Source organism: Apteryx mantelli, chromosome 7 (genome assembly GCF_036417845.1).
Source record: "Apteryx mantelli isolate bAptMan1 chromosome 7, bAptMan1.hap1, whole genome shotgun sequence".
Classification (NCBI taxonomy): domain Eukaryota; kingdom Metazoa; phylum Chordata; class Aves; order Apterygiformes; family Apterygidae; genus Apteryx; species Apteryx mantelli.
In genome coordinates this window covers 3,256,715-3,272,922 of record NC_089984.1, presented here as the reverse complement: position 1 = coordinate 3,272,922, position 16,208 = coordinate 3,256,715, and the positions used below count along the sequence as shown (strand labels likewise).

Here is a 16,208-nt window from a genome sequence, read left to right as displayed (position 1 = left end):
GCGTCCCTCGCTTCCGTCCTCCGCCCGGCTTCCGCGGCCCAGCACGAAGGTTCCGCCCGCGAGGGGGAGTGGGTTGGGGCGCCGTTAACGGCCCCTCAGCGGCGCGGCCCGCGGCTCCTACACCGTGCGCGGAGCCGGCTGCCGGCCTAGGAGCTGCGGGCGAGCGGCCCATGCGGCGGCCTGGGGGAAGGCAGGCGCGGGCGACGGCGTTTGCCTCGGGCCCAGGGGAGGGACGGAGATCGGTGGCCGGCGAGGCGCGGGGAAGCGGCCGGTGGCTGGCGGAGGAGGGAGCACCGGGAAGCGGTCTGGCGCTGCCCTCCCAATCTTTCTTCACTGTTTCAAACGGGGGGCTTTCAATGAGGCCAGGCTTGCAGCTCGCGGCATTCCTGAAGCGTCCGCTTGACAAGCTCCTGCACGTCTCCTTTCTGCGCCTTGCAGTGAGTATTATACTCTCTGGACTTACTGTTCAGCCTGTTCTCCAGCCTAGACTAACTTACCTCAAACTTTAGTTTACACTAGTCGTGCTGTCATTTGTCTGCTAAAAACAACCCCAAAGCCCACATGATACCAAGTTGATGTCTTGGTCATCACAGCAGTGGGCTTGGGCCATGGAAGGTTTCTCTTTTTACCCTGGTATCCTGACTATAATTTCTCATTGTTTCAAGTTTTTAATTTAATAAATATGAGTAGAGGAATTTAAGAAAATAACTAAATCAAGAAAAATGTCTGGTTTCCATTTGCTGCACCAGCAGGTTAAGTACTAAGGTTAAGCAGAATAAAAGTTAAAGGATTTAATACACGTGTTTATTATATTAGTAATAACTATCGAGTAGGTCTTACCTCAAGTAAAAAATGGCCATGCTTCTTAGATAAAACTATAGTATAATGTTTTGTCAAGTAAGTATGACTACCCAGTAGAAATCGTCTTTCTTCCATCATACTGATGTCTTGTTCCAGCCTTCTCTTTCTCAAGCATAACTTTTTATAAACTCCTAACGTGCCAAGCCACATAACACAACAGGTGTCAAATCACCAAGACGCTATAACACAATAAGTTGTGACCATTGCACACATAATTATAGTATGACTGTTAAGTGACCAGTTCTACATATGCACAAACATAACAGTTGGCATGGCCAAAAGATATTTAAAACAATATGAATATTGAAAGGTCCTGTTTATCTTCTGGAAATATTTCCTGTTGTTTAAATGCATATTTAATACTGCCTGCATAATCAATTTCAATGGTAATACAAAGCTGTTTTTAGTAGTTGAAATTACATGAACACAATGACAAAAGCTCTTATTTTATTGTTTCTCAGTCACAAAGTGTTTTCCTTAAAATTTCAAGCCATAGTATGGTTCTACCAAGAACTACAAGACTTATCAATGCCAAACTATTTTAAGGAAAATAAACAGCTGTGAAAACATGGGCTTGCAGCAAAATGGTTTTTATATCTATAAGATATGTATATATATATATATTTATTACATTTTCAGGCAATGTAGGTGATGTACATTCACATTGTATATATAGTTTTACATGTGTATGAAAAATTGTGTATTTTTTTAATAAAATCTTAAATATCCACCTACTTTGTGGAGAAGAATGGTATTATGAGCTCAGGTCATGATATAAAGAAATATGCTTTGAAACAGTAATTCTTAATTCCCATCAAAGCAAAATGATAGATGAGACATTAAATAGGTCAGTTCTTGAACTGTTCTTACTTTCTCTGTCTCTGTAATGTGGAACTATCTCACTGTAGATAAACCACCTGAAGTCTGAGATCTACTTGTATCTGGAAAAAATGGCTTCAAGATATTTGGAAAATAGTAAGATGAAGCTCAACTTAATTTCAGAATCATTCAGAAAAAAAATAGCTTTCAAACTGACTAATGAATAAGCAGGAAGTACAAAGTATCTACAGAAAAGGAAAAAAATGGTTATGGAGAGCTATTGATCTATTAGTTAAATAGTAAGTGCTGAGGAATTTTAGCACTAGAGGAACATTTTAGTGCAGGGTAGAGACATCTGAGAGAGCTTTAAACATGGTAGTTTGGATATGCAAGGAAGTCTGTGGCATTGTGAACTCCAGTCAGGTTAATATGCCCTGCTTCAGAGAAAGTAACCTAACCATTTTAGATGCTGTAATGTCATTCATCCATTAAGAAGCTACAATGGTAGATCTTCCCTTTTATTCCTGGTAATATGTTTCCAGTTGGTTCCAGGTTAATTACTTTCTATGTCTTTTTTTTCTGTTTTTCCTTAATATGTCCTGATTATTTTTTTCCTTTCCTTTACGTGTGTTACTTTGTGTCCTCTTGTATGTGGCTGTCCTTGCCTTTTCTGACTTTAGGCAAATGGCTTTTTTCTCCAGTGCTTGCTTTTTTTTCTGTCTCTTGGAAATATTCTTTCCAAAGGATCAGTCTAAGCTCCTGCCATAGACCTGGCAGAATACCTCAGCCAGAGCAGAATCTTGTTTTGAAAGAAAACTATGTATGTGTCACTGATGTCTTAAAACTGTCATAGCAAAGGTATATCTTAATATTGTAGGAATGTTGGTTGGAAGGGACCTTGGGAGGTCCCTGCTCCACCTTCTACTCACAGCAGGAGTCACCAGTGCTAGGTCAGGGTTGTGGCTTGGCCCCCTGAGTCTGGACACCGCCAGGACTGAGATCTCCCATCTCTGTGGTGACCTGTCCCAGGGCTGCTCTCTCTCTGGGGAAAAGAGTGTTGCCTTACATCCAACCTGAACCTCCCGGGCTGTGATCTGTGGCTTTGCCCCCTTGTTATGTCATCTGTCGCTGCCGAGAAGGGTTTGGCCTCATCTGTCCCCTCTGTCCCTGCCCATCCCGCAGCCTGGGGCTGCTTGCTCTAAGTAACCTACCTGAAATACTGACACCAGCACAGAGCTTGGTCCAGCTTATATGACATGTAGAATGCAAGCTTAGCTGTTCTTTCCTTTAACTTAGCAGTTGTATGCAAGTAGAACAACCCCAATCAAGGGACTGGCCAGGTCTTAATAGATAACTAGAAATACTCTGCACCTCACAGTTTAATAACTGTGATAATATATTTTTAGTTTTTTTTCTTAAATGATTGCTGTAGAAGAATAAACAAACTGAGTTCCAGCTGAGAAGCAGCAGCATTTCAAAGGCTAATAAGGCAAGTTTGGAAAATACAATAATTGGCTGATTTGAGATGCTACTGGGATCCATCAGAAGGAAAATCATCTAAAATTAAGAATTAATCAGTAGTTTCCTAAAAGATGTTGAGGTAATGGACTTTCAACTTACATTGTAAAAGAAAATAGTAACTTCAAACAATACATAATAAAACAGAAAATTGTCCAAAAAAGGTTAAAATGGGGGTTCTCTCTAATGAACGTAATTACTCAGATGTCTTGGCAACTTGTCTGCTGTTTTCTTCAACCCTTATGCTCTTGCATCAATGTCACTGAATTTTTACAGCATTTTAGACTTAGCTTTTCTCTGAGACAGAGCCTTATGACTTTATTTTATTCTTACTTGTTATTTATATATTGTCCAGGGGCTTGATTAAAAAAAATCAAACAGCTCACTTGGGAACCTGCTTTTCAAGAGCGGTTAACTTCTTATGCAACATTAATTTTACTATGGGACGGGACATTATTAAACATCATCCCTTGAATACACAAGCAGGAGATGCTTCCCCTACAGATGAGTCAGCTGAGAATTTTTGTAGCTATTGGATACAGTAACTTGTGGAACAGATCTGCTGCTTCTGATCTATAGTTTCTTCACTGTACCTATTCCACTAAACATTACTTCTCAAGGAAAAAAATAGATGCCAAATTTCCTTCTTACACCTGATCTAGCTCGCGTTGAAATACAGACAGTTTCTCCAGTGATCCAAATAGGATGTGATCTACTCATGACAATCCAGTGACATGGTGTTTTTGTCATTAAATCCATGCACAAGAAATACTTAGGTTCTCAAAATTATGATTTTACCAAGGTACTCTACTGGCAGTTTTGGTTTGGTTCCATTTATTGGATTAATATAACCTACATTTAAAAAAAAAAAAAGCTTAGAAGTGTTTGGAAATGACTTTAGTTTCTTTAGCAGTATTGCAGGTTCCCCCTTTTTCTTCTAGGTGCTTTTAAAGCTCTTCCAAATAAAAAATGTATTTAATCAAAGAATAAGTATGTCTCAATGTCTAAATACACCTATTGATTTACAGAAGGCCTTCCTTTTTTCTACTGCTCCTCCAATCTTTATTGGTAAATAAAATTATAATTTTTAGGCATTTTTTAAAATCTATGTAGAATGTGTCAACAGTTTCCCTTTGATGCTTTATAAAATGAACAAGATATAATTAGTGATGCTGACAGCTTTTGTTATTAATTTGAGGCTTATACTAGTTTTTGTAATGGCCCCTCTGAAACAGAAAAAGGATAAACATTCATTTTACTGTCTGCATTTCATGCACTAGGAAAATGCTATTGTGTTTGAATTACCAATGCTGTTGGAAAATATTTAGGACCCTTCTGTTTTTTCTCCCACTCTTAAAAAAAAAAAAGACATCTGTTTTGTTGCAATTAAGGATAAATGCAAGCACACACACAAATAATAAAAAACTTTAAACCTACATTTTGTTACTGCTATTTGACAGCTGTGGCAGTAACCTTCAAAAAAAATCCACTGCTAAAAAATACTTACAATATTTTTTATGATAGATGCAATTTTTCAGAAGCCAGACAGGGTCAGTTTAAAGGTAAGGCTGACACTTCTGTTTTTTTACTGTGCAGTATGCATAGCTTAAACTGGATCTTAATTTCTCACAGTGTTGAAATATGGTTATTTCTTGAACAAATATTTATTAAAAAATGGCAAGAAATACCAATTTCATCCTGTTTTCCTAAATACACAGCCAGTTTCATAATCTTTACATTCTTGAAGGCTCAACATAGGCTTTACTAATTCTAAAACCTGATCCTGCTAGAGTCTCCGTGAGGAAAGACCGGTCGTCTTACTGGAGCTTTCCATGTTTGCATAGAGCTAACCATGGGGAGGGGCTGCTTTGCCATCACTGCTGACACACGTGAGCTCGTGCTGTCCACACACTGTGCTGGTCAGAAGCTATAGTAGCCTGGTGCTGAGCCACCAGAGTCTAACAGGCAAACTGTGCAAACTGTGTACTTGTTTCCAGTGGTAGTGCAATTTGGGCCTTAGTTTTCAATTCGTATCTTCTAGTAAAAGTGTCTGTCTGGAAGAGAAAGGTACTGGAAATCGTGGGCTTATATGGAAAAGAAAAGGTCTTTGTGGCAGCTGCTGTCCTTGCCCATGAGTTTCTCGTGCTTCCGAGTTCCTATATCACAGGTACTGTGGATCTCAATGTCTGAAATAGGAAAAACGTATTTCCAGCAGTAAAGGAAGACAAATCTTTGGGAAAGGAAAGACACACCTCAGAAGACTGACAAAGGGTCTGATACCCAATTCCCACCCAGACCCCAATACTACAGACTTGTGTCTAGTCAAGTTTACTTATGTTAGTAGTTCCACTGAATTCAGTGGCTTCATCAAAGTTGTACAGCTTCCTAGCTGCATAGGCTCACTTTGTGGAAGTGCTGCCACTGGCTGCATCACTCAGAAGGCAGCCAGAAATTTGTAGGAAATTGGAAATGTAAGATTCCTGAGGACTCCGTTTATGTAAAGAGAATCCCCAGATGAGAGGCAAAACGAGTAGGAAGTGCATCTTCTATCGAAGTACTCGAGACAGAGTTCTTCTGGGAGAAGTGAGTCAGAGTTCCCCAAGCATTTGGCGTCCCTTGGCTACTGGAATAAATCAGCTGAGTTGTGTGCAGTTAAATGTGATGTAGAGCATGGGCGACTGCACTCCAGGTGGCAGGGTCAGGGAAATGCAAAGGTGTTGGAGAGACAAGCTACAGGTGATAGGTATGTTCCACCTGACCCTGAAACCTTGCATCATACATTATGCTTCCTAGTTAAGGACAGATCTAGAAATTGGCAACATGAACTGATGAAAGACTTTCTGAGCCAGAAGTTGTACTGTATTTTATAGCCAATTCTTTCATGAATCTGTCTAGTCTCCCCTTGAACCCATGTAAACTTTTAGCATCCGTGACATTTTGTAGCGGAGTCCCACAGTTTAACTTTATGTCATGTCACTAACTACCTCTCTTGGCTGTTTTGAACCTGTTGCCAGCTAATTTCATCAGGTGTCCCTACATTTTATATGGAAGACATGTCAAAGAAATCAGTCTTTGTCCAACCTCTTCAGTAACTTATGGTTTATAGATCTCTAGCTAACTTTGCCAGGATGAAAAGTTCCAAACTTCATGGTTCCTCACTGAAAAGCTGTTCCGTAGCTTTGGTCATCCATGCTTCCCTTCATTGAATCTTCTTCAGATGTACTCTACACTTTTGAAAATGGGACCTGAACTGTAGACAGAGTTCAAGGTGGAGGCATAGCATCAATTTAAACACGGACATAATTATTTTCTCTCTCCCTTTCCTACTAATTCCTGGCATAGTCATGCAGTTTGGATAATGGGATTTCAGCAACAGTTGTCATTACAAAGATTGTCACCGCATAGCTTGATGAAAATCTATCCCAGGACTTGCTGACACAATGGCCAATGATAGGATATTTTCTGCTCAGATTGCTTTTTGGTCTTGTTCTGACTTGGACTCAGGAAGCTAGCCAGAGGAGTTTCAACTGAACCATATCAGCTTCCTAGCAACACGGCATGTAGTTGAACGTTAGAAAAAGAGGGACAGACTTTACACTTGCGGGACCTTTGGAAATGTTTTAAAAGATGGTCTTGATTTGCTAAGCACACGTATATTTGCCTATGGATAAACCTCTGAGTCTGGGGTCTAAAAGCAGGTGCTGCCATCAAGTCTTTTCTTGGGTTCATTTCATACATTTGTAGGTTGGAAAAGAACATTATGATGTGACTGCGCACACTAGTTGATCCCAAAATAACTATGAGTTCCTATTCATGAGAATAGGAAAACAGGGCCCTAAGACGTCTTAGGAGCAATGTTTCTAGCAGAGTTTGGATGGGATTAATACCATTGTCCTTGGCTCTGGCAAGATACCATTTAGAACACTGCATGCCATTCTGGTCATGTATATTGAAGAGAAATGTATAAAACTGAAACTGGAGCAGAAGGCCACTACTGAGATGAGGGAGAATGGAAAGTTAGGAAAGCTGAGCTAGCTTAGCCCAGTCAGACAAAGGCTAAGATGGACATTTCTGTCTGTAAATGCACAAAGGGTAAATATGATGGAGTAAGAGCTATTTAAGGCCAACACTGGCACAAGAACAAATGGATATAAACCAGTCACAAATATATTTAGCATGAAAATCAGAAGAACGTTCTGGGAACAGCTTCTCAGTGGGAATTATGGTGGCAAAAGATCTTAAGATGAAACTTGATACATTTGTGAAAGGAATTATATAATACAGCATTTGCAAAGGCTGGAGGCTGCAGTGACTCAGGAGATCCTTTTACCTTACATTCCAATTTATTTTGACCCTGTTAAGGCACAGCATAAAATTTCATGCTTCAGTTCCTCTACCTGTTCTAACCATCTGCAACTAGATTTCAGCACCTCTCTTAAAAGTCATTTAAAGATTGAACAAGACAATGAATTTATCATATCCTTTGGAGTATTTGAAACATGAATTCTTGTTTGCTGTTCCTCAGAAAGGAAACAGTTTTAGAAAGTATTGTCTAACATGTATATAAACATTTATATTTATTGTCTTTTTATACATATAGAGAGTATTTTTTATCCAGTCTTTCCTAGTTGACAGTGTTGCTTATCAACAAATTTTCCATAGTATCTAACCAATATGTAAGAGAGGCGTTATGAGTTGAGTTTCCTGCTCAAATGTATTTGATAGCCATTCCCTAGATAATACACTTAAGTGAACCATCTAAAAGTTTCCTGCTTCTGTTCCTGGGAGTGCTGTCTTTACTGTGGTCTGATGGTTGCAGCAAGATACAAACTTTCTCAGGCAAGGTGTCTTTCACCGCCAGCCTCAGAAACATTTGACTCACAGGTATGAATTAGAACCAGGATCTGTTCTTTAGGGAGATTTCTGTCTGGCTTACACAATCTGTTTTCCATAGAGAGAGGGGAAAGGAATGCACAGGTTCTCCTCTTCCCATTAGGCCGGTTCTTTCCAAAACGTCTCTTTTCTAGTTATACTGGGAGTGTTTTCTCTTCTATTTTTATTCCATGTGGATTTTCGGAGATGTCCATCACTCCTTTATAAAACTAACGACTGCTTTCTCCTTCCTTTTAAACAGGCTTTCTTCAAAGGTATGTTATCTTTGATCTGCATGGAATATCCCTCAAGTTACTTACTGTCCACCAAAAGAATGTTGTGAAGACAGTGTTTCTGAGAAAGGCAAATTTGCTTCTACCTAGTGACCCTGTTTCTTCAAAGGTATTATCTGGCAGGCTCTCCTCTGTTCCCTCAGTATTTGGGGCAGATGCCCATCTCCAGCAGTTTGCATTCCTGATGCTTCATCTGAAGTCATACATACCTTCTAAGTTGCCTTCCAGGATGTTGTTTTGTATTACCTCAACAGGCTAACATTTCACCTGTCTGCACAAAAGAAAAAGCCATAGCCATATCAAACTATGATAGAGAAACTGATAGTTAGCTGAGGCTCCAGCCAGCTTTCATACTCAGAAGTCCAGCTTGGGATGGGCAACTCGATGGTCGCTGTTCTGCAAATCATTGACACGGGCAATTCTCACTTCCTTAATAAAGCAGTTTTCAGATCAGAGTGTGAAGAAACTTATGTGATGGTGTTTATCTGTAAAAGTTGCAAAGGAATTTTCCCATTCCAGTGAAAGCTGGTTTAGAGATTTAGAGATAGCACTTTTCACCTGTCAGGATAATTGATTTTGTTCACCCAGGGTGTGTGGGGTGCTTACAAGTGAGGTTTACCCAATCATCAAGGTAGTGGATAAGCTGAATGTATTACTCAGCTTACTCACCAAATCCTGCAGTACTAGAACTAGAGGCCTTGTAATGAAACTAACAGATCAGTTTAAAACGGATAAAAGAAACTACGCAGCAGGGAGTGAGCTTCTAGAACTTGCTGCCATTGGAGGTGGTGGAGACAAACAGCATCAAAAAGGGATGAGACAAATTCACAGACAACATGTCCACAAATAGATACTATGGGAAATAAGCAGGGATGTCCCCTCTGGCAGCCCTAATTCAACAACTGCAAATGCAGAGGAGGTACGAGGGGACAGACCACAGAAAGCACCCCAGCTTGCGTCCTCTTCCAAAACAGCATTGCCACTATTGGAGAAGTAACACTGAGTTAGCTGGACCGCTGGCGTGGCCCAGAAGGGCAATCTCTGTTCCCAGCGGCTGTGGCCGATGCGAGAGCCCCGCATGAAGTGCAGCAGGTGGCCGAGACCACTTGGCCAAAAACGTCTCCCCTGGGACCTCGGTGGCTGCAGGGGGCAGTAGGTGCTCACATACTACCGCTGCGGGTGGAGGCCAGCAGCTCCCGAGCAAGCTCGGATGCTTTAGTGTCACAGTAAGTTACACGGAGCGCCGGCCGCAGGCAGAGGAGCAAACGGGTCTTTTCGGCGGTCGCCGCGCCGGGCCGGGGCTCCCACGCGGCGCGACGCGGCCCCCTCGCGCTCCGCGCTGGCTCTGAACCGCGAGCGGGGGGCGCCAGCGGCTCCGTCTCGAGCCTCCCCTCCCCGGCGGCGGTGATGCAAGCGCAGGCCCGGAGCGGGGCCCCCCCCGGGGCCGAGCGCGGCCCCCTCGCACCAACGCGCCGCTCGCGCCCGCCGGCTCCCGCCTCGCGGCGCGGGCCGCGGCCTCGAGGGCCGGGGCCGAGGAGGCTCGTCCCCGCCGGCCCCCGCCGCAGAGGGCGAGGGCGCCGCCGCCGCGGCTCTCCCGCCTGCGCCGGGAGCGGCCCGACTCCTTGCCTCCCTGCTGGGGAAGCCAGGCCGAGGCCGTCGCTGCCCCCTCCGCGCGGGCCGCCGGGCCGGGCCGCCCCCACAGCGGGCTCCCCCCGCGGCGGGAGGCGCTGCGCCGCCGCGCCGCTCCCTCACCTCAGCGGCCGGGCCACTTCCGCCCGCGGGAGGGGGGGGGGGGGCGCCGCGAGCGCAGCGGGCCGCCCACGTGACCCGTCGCAGCACCGCCGCTCGGCGCGGCGCCGCTCACCGCGCTGCCCGTATCCCTCCGCCCGCCGCGGCGTCGCCCCGGCGGGGCCGCGGGGGGCGCGGGCGGCGGCGCGGCGGGGCGGGGCGAGGCGCGGCGGCGGCGGGGCGCGCGGCGGGGCGGCGCGCGGCGGCGGGCGGGGGCCGCGGGCGGCGGCGGCGGCGATGTGGCGGGACTACTTTCTCGGGCCGGCGGAGGCGGCGGCGGAGGGGGCGGGGCGGGAGCTTCCTCCCCTCTCGGAAGCTGCAGCCATGATGGGAGTCTAGCGCTCGCGCGGCGCTGCTGGGCGCGGACGAGGCCGGGGGAGATGAGCCAGGCCGGGCCGGAGCCCCGCACGCCCTGAGCTGCGCCGCCCGCCGCCGCCGCCCGCCCGCCGGAAAACGCCCGCCCGCCCGCCCGCCCGGCTGCGCGGCCCCACCGCGCGGCTCCGGGTCCGCCGCCGCCGCCGCCCCGGGCGGGGAGCGGGGCGGAGCGGGGCCGGGCCGGGGGGGCGCCCCGCGCCGCTGTCACCATTGCTGGGGCCCGGAGCGCCGGAGAGCTGCTCTCTCCGCCTCCGCCGCGCTCGCCTCAAAGACGGCGGCGGCGGCGGCACCCTCAGGGACTCGGCCCGACTCCGAACCCTCCGCGCTCGGCCGCCGCCGCCGCTCTCGCCCCGCTCGGCGCAGCGGCGGCAGGAGGAGGAGGAGGGGGCAGCCGCCGCCGCCGGGAGCTGCCGCTGCCGCCGCCGTCGCGGGGGGAGGCGGGCCCGCCTGCGCCCCCGGCGCCCGCCGCGGGGCCTCGGGCTGAGCCGCGGCAGCAGCAGGCCCCGCGCCCGGGGCCGCCCGGCGCCCGCCGGCCCGCCGCCGCCGCCCGGCCCCGCGCCCCGCCGCCGCCGCCGGGCCTCTGCGCGCTGTCCCGGAGCGGCCCCCGGCTCCCAGACATGACCGCCATCATCAAAGAGATCGTCAGCAGGAACAAAAGGCGCTACCAGGAGGATGGCTTCGACTTGGACCTGACCTGTATCCGTGCCCGGCCCGGCGGGAGACGGCACCCGAGCGCCGGCGGTGCGCGTACAGCTATTGCATCAGACCCTGCGCGGCGGTTACCTAACGCGCTCCCGGTGCCGCTCCGCCGCCGCCGCCGCCTTTTGTCGGTGAGGCGGGAGCGGGCCGGGCCCCCGGGCGCGTTAGCGGGTGGCGAGGACGAGCGTTCGGCGAGGTGCAGCTAGCGCTCGGCCGCGGCCGAGGTGTAGCCAGGTGCTCGGGTGCAGGAAGCGGCGCTCATCAGTGTTCGCCTAAATGGAAAAAAAATTACTTCCCCGGCTAGCTAAAATGAGGCGTAAACCGCGCTTTGGCCTAATCTCAGATGCTGTAAGCATGAGCATGTATTGCAAGCGAGAATGCATCAGGGCTTGCTGAAGAGGATGGTGAGGAGTGTAATTCTGGAATATGTAATTCGTATGCAGTTAGAACTAATGAGTCAAAACATAAAGCAGCATTAGAAGTGGATAGTTTTGGTGGCCTTTTGAACAGATGTGCTGCAGCAGCAGCAGCAGAGAGATGTTTAGCTTTGAATGCCTTGCAGAGGTAAGAGTACGTGGGGGCAGTGCTGTGGCTATACCCGTTCTTCATGGTGGAGAAGATCGTTATTGTGTTTGAGAGGTTATTAAGTGAGAGAAGAGCCTGATAGTCTCACCTAAAAGTTAAAACTGTTAGGAAAAATGAATATTGACAGTAGTATTCAGAGCTAGACTTATGTTCCTCTACAGAATGAGAGTGCTTTCTGCTCTGCAACAGGGTCAGGGTAGGCTTTACTGTTTTTCAGAGCGAGTACATTTGTGTCATAGCAAACGCTACAAATACAGTCAGATTCTTGGGCAAGGAGGAAAACAAATAACTGCTGTAACTGGTGTAGAGCTCCTGCTGTTGCTCTGAGACTTGGCCTAAAATTTTGGGGGCTTTAAAATAGCTTGGAAGCTTTTTGACATTAGCAGGTGACTGCTGAGCTTGCCTAAAAGTAGCAGCCCTGTGTAATTCTTGTGCTCTGTTTGTGGTATTGATAAAATATACTTTTCGGCTTGTATTTTAAATGTTTTCACTTGGTCGCTTTTTTGGCCCACGATTTGGACGGTTGTGACGCTGACCTAGGTCGATGCAGCGCTTAGCTTATTGCTGACTTAAAAAGAGAAGTCTGAGCTAGGTTTTTGATTCTCTGAGTAAAGTGCTTGTTGGGAACTTCTGGCTTAAAAAAAAGTGTTAAGTGGTGACAAAGTGATTAGTTTTTGGCTTTTCAGTTGTGGAGCTGTGTTTCAGATATCTTTGCCCAAATGTGCGGTTGGTCAGGAGGGATTTTTGACACAGACAGGTCTTCGGATCTTTTTAACTGGTAATCTGCTTGCACTTATTATCTGCCTCTTGGCCAAAAAAGTTGCTGAATTTTAGTTGATCCTGGATTTTCTTGCTCAAGGCTTTTAACGATATGCCAAATAGAATTTATTGTTTTCTTTTTTCAACTTTTTTGTCTCATTAATTTTATTCTTAGAGTTTTGCCTTAGAAGTAGGTCACTGAAAACTGGACTTAGGCTGATTTTCCTAAAAGCAGTAGCTGGCTGCAATTCTGTAATGAAATTTATGGGGAAAAAAATGTATTTAATGCTTGCAGAAACACCTTTGGAAGAAGCTTATGCTCACATTGGGTGCTGTTTTTCGGTGTTCTTTATTCATAGATGCACATTTCGGACAGATAATTAATGAATGAAGACACTGCATGCATGATGATATAATGGCTGTACTGGAAGGCCATCATTGCTACAGTAGTGGAAGTTTAATATTTTATCATTTTGTGCAGGCTTTTCATGGAGATGCTCTTTTCGCATGGTTTTGATGGAATAGTTACTACCTAATTCTTGGAAAATAGCCTGCTTATTTCTAATATGTGTAGACAGAGGACTGAGCTTGGAGCTGAGCTTTCCAGCCATGCAATGTTAGATGAAGAAAGAGGAAAAGATTGAAACCTAAATGAGCTCTTTGGGAAGGTGTTTGGTGTATGATAGGAGAACTGGTGTTTAATTTCTCAGAGAAGTTTCTTGCTGTGTGCTGGAGTTTACAGTTCTAAGACCGAATCAAGCTTGCATCTAGATTTTTGTTGTTGAAGCTTTGCTCCCCTGGCTTTCCATATCTGTCAGAGCATCCTCTGTTAGAGATTGCTAGTTATTTCAGGGTGGTTGCTTCTGTCCAAGGAGAAAGTCTGACAGAACTGTATAGCCCAGTGATTTGGCCTTTTAGCTGGGGTGTGGGAAACGGAAGTGTGAATTTCTTCTTCCAGTAAATATTTTTATACGGAGTAGATCAGAGTTAGCGGCATTTCCAAAACAGTAAGTGACGGTTACTCGGACTGTAGGAGATGCAGAGTCAAATCCTACTGTGAATCTGCTAGAGTAAGGATGTGAATCCAGGTGAGGTATCTGATCACCAAACTCCTCTTTGAATTGGGATGTGTGATCTGCCTTTTCTTACGCCTATCTTTGAGGGAGGGTTCATGTCTTGGAATTGCAGGGGGACAAAGACTTGTAGTCTTTACGTTTCAGTCATGGCTGGTTCTCCCAAGGCATTTTAGGGAATATCTGAGCACCAAAGTGCAGGCTAAGTTAGGTACTGGAGTGCCAAAGTATCCTTTGAGGACCTGGGCTGGAACGTCTCTCTCTTTTTCTTCTTTTGGGCCATGTCAAATCTTTTTAAAACTAGCACAGATGCATGTATGGTAGAGTAGGTCGTGCTTTCCTGAACGGGACTCGCAGTTCCTAAAGACTTGACTAAGAATTCTTCTTACATGGGTGATGCAGAATTTTAGGAATGAGAAATTCTGACTTCTTAAAATCAGTAGATTTGCCTGTACAACATAAAAATATTTGTATATACTAATCACAAAAAAAAATGTATTGATGTTAGTTTTTTCTAATCAAATCTTCCCTCTGACAGTGTTTTTTATGCACCTCTTGGTTTAAAAAAAAAAAAAAGAGAGAAATTAGAAGAGGAAAGGGTTCTGAAGCTAGAGATATCTAAATCAGCTTTTTGATAGTTTATTTGAGATGCTGTATTTATTCCTGATTTATTTGGTTTTCTCTTTCGTTTTTATGATGTTAGATACCTTTTGTTGCAAATGGATGAGGAGAAATTTGGATTAATGGCTTTCTTTTAAGACGTCTGCATTTCTTTATGATGCAATGACCGTTATGTTTTTTTGAGGCACTATGATCTTTGACTGGTATTTCTGAAGTTAGGCAGCTCAGTTGTAGATCATTTCACTGCAGGGAGCAGTAAAGAGAAAACACTTGCATGCAAGTCTTACATTGATTGCATGTGTCTTATGTCCATACATAACTGAATTTAGCAAGCGAGGCTTAACTACTTAAAGTGAAATAAAAAAAATTCATATAATCGTTTCTTGTGCTCGTTATAACTTTGGTTAAACTTTCTCTCGTATTTCCAGGTCTTCTGTTATGCATGAAAATGGCCATCTAGCCTTAGCAGAGGGTAGAGCAGGCCTACCCTGATGTTCAGTTGGAGCACGATATCTCATGACCTATATAGTCGTATAAACTGCAGTAATATTCATTAAAGATCAGATGCTGGATGCTATTATATTTAAAAATCTTGCATACGTTTGTCTCCTATAATGAAAGGTAGAGAAAGCTTAAGTTGTGAGCAGACGTTTCTTAAAATACCATACTGCTTTATGCTATTTGCAGTCCTAAAGCTTTTTGCATTTTTAATGAAATTTTAAATTATGTGACTTCACTCAAAATGGCTCAGCTTCCAGGAACAAAAATGAATTAGAGGCATGAGGTACATACCGAGTTTAAAAATAGAGCTAGAGCTGGGAATGCCATTTGTTTAAAATACATAGTTTCATTTTAAAATTGAAGTGAAATGTTTTGTAAGAGAAGGTTTTCTTGCACACACGCACAGTGAGGGCTTGGTAAAGGTTTAGAATGAGCTAGAAGAAACCAACTGGCAGCGCTTTTTATTGGTAGAAAAATATTTTTTCGTTCAGGCATAAACCTTGTTACTTTGGGACGTTAAGAGCCTGACAGGCTTGTTTTGCTTGGGGAGACTGGGAAGGTCTTGGGTTTTGGACAAGAAGGTTAGTGTCAGTTTTTTCCTCTGAACTCATTGAAGAAATCTATTTAAATACATGGCAGTAAAACAGTGCTGACTGGGGACTTCTCAGAGTTTGATTCGATTACCTGCTTGCTGTAGACCTATCCTGACCCTGAAGAAAATCAGTCTTTCTGTACTTACCAAGGATCAAGATATTTGAAATGTCCGGGTAGAGAAAGCAAGGTGTCGATAGATGCAACTGTTTTCATGCATTTTCTCTCTCGAGGTTAGAGACTGGCTGGTCAGGTGATCCCTTAGTTTTCCTCACATCCTAAAAAAAGCACGTTGACATATTGCCGTAGTACATGCATATTTGTGGACTGCATTGTTTGACAGCTGAAGCCTACACACAGAAAAGCCTACTAGCAAGTGCTCTGCTGTGCAACCCTCTCTGCATCCATTCAAAGAAACTCCAACCCCTTTCCGCCCTGTTTTTCTCCTGTAATTGCTGGAAGAAGGGCTTAAAGATGTTTGACAAACTGTAGCTCGTCTCTTTGCGCTTTCTTACGCATAGTTCAGGCTTCATAATGAACTACTTGATCTTGCATCATCAGAAAATGTTAATCCATGTGCGGCGTTGCTGGAGACTGTTTGCACAAGCTAAACATGAAGTTAAAAAATAACTGCTTGTGCACACTTCTAAATCAACAGAAGCTGCAAACTAATTCTCTGTTTCACGTTGCTCTGCTGTTAAGGGATGGCTAAATGTTCCTTTCCAGTTGAGGAGAGAAATGAGTAGGGATAATGCGACTACCCTATGAAAATTTTCTCAAATAGTGGCCTTAAGAAAAAAAACAAAAATGCACAACTGAAGCTGATCTTTATCAATATCTATTTGTAAGCTTA

The 16,208-nt window shown here is 45.1% G+C and overlaps 1 protein-coding gene and 1 long non-coding RNA gene across 2 annotated transcripts in view; both read left to right on the top strand.

Annotated features, from left to right (window-relative positions):
- The first annotated feature begins 4 nt into the window (after positions 1-4).
- Positions 5-8,829, top strand: LOC136992448 (uncharacterized). The gene is made up of 2 exons (XR_010884682.1): positions 5-437; positions 8,333-8,829. It is a non-coding gene; the product is annotated as an uncharacterized lncRNA (long non-coding RNA).
- Positions 8,830-11,091: 2,262 nt separating this feature from the next.
- Positions 11,092-16,208, top strand: part of PTEN (phosphatase and tensin homolog) — a 48,521-nt gene continuing 43,404 nt past the window's right edge. Inside the window, exon 1 of the mRNA XM_013955762.2 lies at positions 11,092-11,222. Within this exon, the coding sequence (XP_013811216.1) occupies positions 11,144-11,222 (79 nt within the window). The 5' untranslated portion in view covers positions 11,092-11,143. The remainder of the gene's footprint in view (positions 11,223-16,208) is intronic.